Consider the following 7,623-nt stretch of genomic DNA (forward strand, 5'->3'; position numbering starts at 1 on the left):
GAGGACAGAAGCACAAAAACAATCAGAGAAAACCTCTTCGCAGAAACACCTTCAGGCTTAAACACTCTACACGGCAGCACAGTCATTCTCAAGGTGAACGTGGACAGGGTCAGAACACTTTTCATCTCGTGTCTTCTGCTTTCGGCCATAAATAAACATGAAATGTCCGACCCCCTAAAAACTGTGTGGGACTGGTAGTGCTGTACATACTACCATCCAAATTATACAAGCGATATTCTTTCATCTACTGAAAAAGACCCACACACGTTTCTGACAACAAAACTGTCCCATAACAATGATTTTAACAGCTTGGAGTGATCTCCTTACGAAATATTTATCACATCGTAGTAACTCATTTGCTCATAAAGAGGTCAGCCTCAAGTGTTTCGTATTGTTAAACATCAACCAGCGGCATTACAAAGTCCGTCTGAAGAGCAAAGACCTCACGTCATAATTCATCTTTAGTTCCTCAAACAGATTGATGGGTTTGAGTTTGAGTAACTGAACGAGTCAAACTCATGAAAGTATGTCCAGGTCACATAAAAGAAACTGATCAACGCCATCAGGTAAAAAACCTTCCAAAACCTCTTTTGTAAAATACTGAAAAAACTGTTTGAGAATGTAATGAAAGTGCCCTGGCCATTATCAGAACAACAGAAACCGCTTTTATCCTTGTGGACTGTTGACTCACTCACGGGCGTGTTTACCGCGGTCAGACGGGTACTGAGAATACACCAACATGTGCCAACTTACATGACCTTTGACACAAACTGTTGATCAGAACCCACTGGGCTGTGTCGAGACGATATTTGCATGAATTATTGTGCAGATGTATGGATGGAGTGAACGTTTATGTGTACGTCATTCAGTCTGGCATGTTGCATATCATCTAAACCACTTGTAACGGTTTCTTAACTAGTTCCACCATCTTGGAAAACCTTGAATTATTTGGGAATGTAAAAATGTGTGAAGTCTTGAGAAAGCTTTATAACGAGTAGGTTTTCTAGCGTTCGGCCTAGGTCGAGCCAAAAAGCACAAAACAAAGACTTGGAAACGTGCATCTGAGTATCACAGATTTTTATTTGCATTACAAAACAAAAGTTGTGCATTCCAAGACGTCAACATACAAAAAAAACTGCATGACTTTAAAGCATTTGAGCAAGTCAACAGAGGTCACAAAAGATGTTACAAAAGCGAGTCTCTGTTACTTGTCACTCAAACTCCGTGCCCCACCTCCTCTCCACGCCGAAGCAGATTCAGAAGTGAAACTCAGCTTCACGCCTCCCTCCTCCTCCGCCTCCTCCTCCTCCTCAACAAACTTCATCAGAATTTCAGTGGCGTGGTTTACAAAAAGAGGAGAAATACAGGGCTCTACGGTCGTCTGCATTTTTTTGGTTGTCCAATCACAATGCAACTTAGGTCATATTTTTTCCATTAAAAGTTAAACAGCGACAAAGAGGTGAAAAAGAAGGCAATGTGGAATGTACAGTGCATAGAGGAGTCGCCGGCACGCTTCATGAGGAGCCCGCCTGTTTCTCCTGTTCGATAGCTGGAAGACAAGAAGACAATAAATGAATGCTCTCGCCGGCCTTTTCGTCACGTAACGGTCAGACGACTCGGGTCGACGTGGCTTACTTTCTTTCGATGGCAAAGGGTTTTTCTCCTGGGTTTCTGTCTTCTTCAGCTTGGTCTTGTCGAAGCTGGTGACCTCTTCGAGATTGGGCTTGTCAGACATGTTGGCAGTAGGTCTGAAACCAAACGACAGGAAGTTAACGGTGACACGCGCAACAACACAAAGAGACGTCCGCGTGCAGGGCCAGGCCTGTGACCCCCCCCATCCCCCGCCCATCCCCCACAAAATATAATATGATTTTCTTGAAGAGAAACCCCAATGCAGAATTATACTTTTAGAATATTGGGTTTTATTTTGTAACTATATTTACAAAAAAAAAAAAACGTTTTCTCATTCAATTTGCGTTACAAACGAAAGATTTCATGCAATTAAAAGATTGTAATTTGGCAATTCAGTGGCGTTTCCTCGAGCTACGAAGTGAAAGGGAGCGAAAGGAAATGCCTGTGTTGCATCACAGTATCACGGTATGAAACCGCCGCCCTTTCCTGCACATTCTCCGATCTTTTTTCACTTTATATATCGCATGTAAAAAAAAAACCTCTCGTTTTACGACCATCGGGACATATTTTCTTCTCATACGCATATGATATTTGTTATTCTGGATGAAAGGGTGTAAAAACTGAGCAGCAGCCTCGTCCATTCCTGAACAAAGACATGCATGCATCTATTGTCTCACACACACATATATCGCAAAAAGCAACGTCTTGTGTGCAACATATTTAACACTCTGCGTGTGAACGGTCGCATTTCACGGTCGTGATCATAAATCTGATATACGCACGTAACACTTTGTCATTGATTATATATGAAGCAGAACATCTTTCAAAAACGGCCGCAGGTTACATTCAACATGTAAAGATACAATAGAAATCGCTGTAATATACAACTTGTGCATTTTGAAGTAAATAAATGACTCTTTTGACTCACCAGAGTGGACGTTGTGTGCAGTGATTTAGTCTCGAGCAGCCGCAGCGTTGTGAGGGAGAGCCTCAGAGCAGGGTTTATATAGCGGACGCGGTATGCAAATCGAGCCGTGACGTCAGCGGACCGTTAGACGAGCTGCTTCCTCGCGGAAAACGATTAAAACGATCAACAAGAAGAATATGAAAACGTGCATCGGTGAAGAAATATAGATTTTTTGGCGAGTAAATAAGTCAAGGATCCGAAAACATGCAGGGATCTCACTGTGTTACTGTTGAAGACCAGTGAACGCCCTTTGAGAGAAGCACTGCTGCTGTGTAAGAGCGACATCTGCCGGACGCTTGTGTGAAGTGCACTGATACTGTACATGACGTCATTTTTACAACAAACGAACTGGACTAGAACGACACAAAATACAATTATTATTATTGTACGCAAAAAATAACAAGACCAGGTGCATAAGACCCAAAAATGTATAAAATTCTCATAATTCCCCATTGACAAGAAAGACATTAGCACCGTTATGTTAAAGGAGATAAAAAAGCCAGACAAAGCTGCAAGTAAACACCAGGAAGGGTGTATTGACTACATATTTCCTGTTTATTTTCCAAATATTTCATCTTAATTCCTGGCTTTCAATACATCACGAAAAATACTGTTTTCGTGCAAAGAAGACTTGCGACACATTTTTATTTCAGCCTGATGAGAACACATTCATGAAAATGTTGCGGTCTTTATGGTCATTAAATGTTGCAGCTAACAGGAAGTGATAAAACACAGTTCCTGTTATCTTCCAAGTTTAGTTTTGTGAGAAAATGGACATAGATGACTCATTATATTTACATTTATTCATTTGGCAGACGCTCTTATCCAAAGCGACTTACAAGTAGGAGAGCATATTGTCAACACGCTAAACAGTACCGATAGTTTACAAACTCTCTCTCTCTCGTGTGTGTGTGTGTGTGTGTACAAGTTTGGCTATGCCTATCAAGGCCATAATAATGATTAACATGTCTTTTAAAAAATACCTGTGAGGACATGTGGTCCAATAAAGGCTCTTAATATATCCACAGGTTTGTATCAGAGCTACAGAATGTTTCACACTAAGAACATTTAAAAAGTGAAAATAGTGTGTGTGTCAACAGAAATGAAAGACTGGCATTTTATATCATTTATTTATTGAATAGCTTATGTTACATGTGAAATATTTCTACATCAGTGGATCAACTATTAATATACACTTGGTGGCCTTCTTGATAAGATTCCCAGGCCTTAGTCGAGTCATTCGACGTTTGAATAAAACATCTGGCAAACTTACATCTTAATAACTAAAATCAAGGACAAAAATGTGACATGCATCAAATCATATACAGCTCAGATCAGAGAAAAACATGTATGTACAATTTTAGGGTTACTTCAAAAAAGTCTAATCTAATAAAAGCTCTTGTGTCTGGTAGACAACTGCAGGAAAGTGTTCTTGAGGTGTTTCATCTAAGTATAAACGTCGTCTGAGATGTTTTTACACAAATTTCCTCATGATAACAAAAATATAGTGAGCAACAAGATCAAATGGAGAAGATCATCGGAGAAGACCTTCTGTAACCCACTGAACATTCTCACCATTCGTTTTTCTATTTAGTGGTGAAATATCTGCTGTAGAGGTCGCTGTACATCGCCTGGTTGTCCACGCGGATGGCATTCCGGAGGGACTGCCAAAACCAAGCCTCGGCAGACGGCGAGCGCGGCCACTCCAGGATGCTGTGACTGCACAGACGTCTGCGCAGCCGCAGGAAATGAGAGTGCTGCAGCACCGGCTCCAGCAGCAACAGCACGATCACGTCCTCGTTGTCCTCCAGGAGGCGCTGCTGAGCCAGAAAGACGGCCAGCTTGAAGAAGCCGCTGCTCACGTACCTCTCGGTCAGCACGAACACAGTTTTACGGCTGTGCTGGATGCTCTGGGTCAAACAATCCACGACGGGTGAACCGGGCGTCCAGTCACGCTCCTCCAGACAGATGGGCAGGAAGCGCTCGCCGTGCTCCTCTAGTTGCTCCAGGAGCTGGTTCAGGACCCAGTCGGACACGTGCGGATCATTGGTGTCGTAGGTGATGAACGCATCATAGACACAACTTTCAGAGCTGAGGTAGTGGTATCCGGTGACTCGAGCTTTCAGGTAGTAGAATATGTAAGTGACGTCCCAGTAGAACATGTGCATGACGATAGACATGAGCGTGGTGAAGAATACAACGACAGTAGAGAAAAAATACACCAGAAAGGCCACCTGGTCATCAATGCATTCTTTAATGTCAAAGAGAACGACCGGCTGACCTCTTCGGTCTTCAGGCACGGCGCAGGTCACGGAGGTCACCAGCTTTGGTATCTTCACCCTGGTGTCATAAATCCACAGAACCAACTCGAGTAAATCACAGGTGCAGTGGAAGGGATTGCCGTGCAACCAGAGAGTCTTCAGGTAGGTCTCGCTGTCGGCCGGAAACGTGGATTGATTGATGGTTATCAGCCTGTTGAAACTGAGATCCAGCTTTTTCAGGTTCACCGCCCCCTTCAGAAACCCCCCGGGGAGCTCTGTGATCCTGTTGTACTGAAGATCAAGAAACATCAGCGAGGGAACGTCTCGCGACAGATTGCTGGATATGAAATATATGTTATTGCTGCTTAAAACGAGTTCGCGGAGCTGTGTGAAATTTCTTAACATTGACCACTGAATGCGTTTCAGGTGATTGTGACTCAGTATCAGTTTCTGAATGTTCTTGGGAAGATACGTGTAAACTTGATTGGTGATGTCTCTGATGTTGTTGTACGATATGTCCAGATAGGTCAGGTTGGTCAGTTTGTGGAAAATCCGGTGGTAGGTTTTGTCTCTCTTCCGCCATAACTTGCCTAGACTGTTGTCCTTGAACTGAAGCTCCTGGAGAGACCGACTGGACATGGTTTTGGTGGTGAGCGTGTTGATGCTGTTAAAACTCATGTTGAGAACTTTTAAAGAGGGCAGACGCTCGAGGAAGTTCAGATTGTGCGTGATGCCTTGCACGGTGAAATAATGCGGGTTGTAACTGAGGTCCAGCACTTCCAGATCCTGTAGCTCTGTGAAGGCGTCGTCGTATGCCAAGTCGATTTTGTTGTAGGACAGATCCAGATATTTGATGCCAGGAAGCGACGTGAATTCAGATCCGTTGGGGGCGGCAGCGAAACCATTTTTGGAGAGGTTGAGGCAAGAAATGTTCCCGTACAACTCGAACTGTTGAGGAGAGATGAAGAAGAGATTATTTCGACTCAGATCCAGCACGCGTCCGGCGGCGAAGCACTCTGGTTTCACCAGGCTGTTGGAGACCTCATATGCGTGATCCTTCTGGTGGCTGTAGGATTCTGCCAACGAGGGCATCTCGAACGAAGATCCCACATCTGGAGCGTGCCAATCTCGACCCTCTCGGTTTGCGGGTCGACTCTGCACCACCGGGTGAAGTCTGTTTTCCGAAAGATACAGCAGCTTCAAATGTTGCAACTGCAAGAATATTTTCGAGTCCGCGTGGACGATAAAATTAGTGCCAACATCCAACACGGAGAGGTTTTTTAGAGCTGACAGAGAGCGGAAGGTATCCGCTCCTATTTCTTGAAAAACCAAACCCTGGATGTGTAGGATCTCCAGCGAGGTCAGGTTGGAGAAACTGGATGACAGCGTGATGCTTTCGGGATAACTCTTCAGAGCGTAATTAAACGACAGATCCAGTTCCCTCAACAGCGGTAAATTGCTCAAGAAAGTGTGGTTGGCAGTAACAGCGCTTGACAAAAAGTTAAAGGAGAGGTACAGCTCCTCGAGCTTTGAAACACACACACACACACACACACACACACACACACACACACACACACACACACACACACACACACACACACACACACACACACACACACACACACAGTCTGATCCCTTATCTCTACACACACGTTTGTGTAGATGTTGTCTTTCTTCTAAATGAATAATTCATAGCACTGAAATGTCATAGATATCATTTTTCCTGAATGTGAAGTCTGGATTTCAGTTTCCGGTTTACTTTTGCATCGCCCATGTGCGTATTTCTCAAACAACTTAACATACCCAAACCACGACTGGTGAAAACCACAAAAGTCTTCATGCCGCAGTCTGGTCTCTAATAAAGGCTCATGTCCCTCTTTTCAAATCTTGCATGGTTTGACAAATGATTCATGTTTATAGCTCAAATGGTGTGAGCTCTTAAAGTGTAAGTTATCGGTTTGCTTCAAATGACTGATATTATGAGCAATAGTACCATAGTGTGTCATAACCTACAGTTGATTTTTATCCAGTAAGCTCTTGTCTTTACAGTTCTCTGCAGTGAAATAGATTTGAACACGCCGTTCCTCTGAAACTCTGGGGAATGTGGTTGTATTGACTCAACTTCTCTCCGGCTTAGATGCATCTCTGCTGGTGTTTTGCCCATCGCATCTGGAGGCTGTGATTTTGTACCACCTTTGAGATCCTGCAGTTGACACTCAAATGAAAATATCACTTTCATGTGCTTTCTTTAGAGAAACCAACCCCAGACCAGTACAAATAAATCCAGTTCTCTTCGTCGTCTTGGTCAACATCTTCGTCTTGGACCGACTTCTTGATCCAAGTCCACCTGAAACCACATTCAGTGTGTAACGATGATGTACCACTGGTTTATTTAGCAACTTGAGAATTTGTATTGATCGGAAATGAATTTTGTGGTTTTGTTTTTGGATGAGTGTGAGATGTTGGAGGGGGATGTCTGTGGTTTTAATAAGCTCGGCAGTAAAGCTCTAGTTAGTTGATGGTGACAGATGCCTGTAAGAGAAAGCACAATCCTCCAGGGTAAAAATAAATAGGAGCGTGCTGCAGTCTTTCATCTTTATACAGAATAAAGACTGACTTCAGCTGCTTGCTGATAACTAGAATAAAAGGCTTTTGGTATAGATTTGACATCGATGTGGTTCATTCGCTGGAGTTTATTTCTGATATGTTCTCGCAAAGCTTTTTAATGAAAAATCGGTCGAGCTGGTTTATGTTGGTTAA

General features: G+C 43.3%; 1 protein-coding gene across 1 annotated transcript; it reads right to left on the minus strand.

Moving 5' to 3' along the window:
- Positions 1–1,060: 1,060 nt before the first annotated feature.
- LOC130550969 (toll-like receptor 8) lies at positions 1,061–6,393 on the minus strand (the record flags this gene model as incomplete). The annotated part of the gene is made up of 3 exons (XM_057328505.1): positions 1,061–1,549; positions 1,636–1,748; positions 4,190–6,393. Coding segments are annotated over 3 exons (2,352 nt in total), but the record flags the coding sequence as incomplete, so codon positions are not given.
- Positions 6,394–7,623: the final 1,230 nt, after the last annotated feature.

The sequence above is a fragment of the Triplophysa rosa genome, unplaced genomic scaffold (assembly GCF_024868665.1).
Source record: "Triplophysa rosa unplaced genomic scaffold, Trosa_1v2 scaffold501, whole genome shotgun sequence".
Lineage (NCBI taxonomy): Eukaryota > Metazoa > Chordata > Actinopteri > Cypriniformes > Nemacheilidae > Triplophysa > Triplophysa rosa.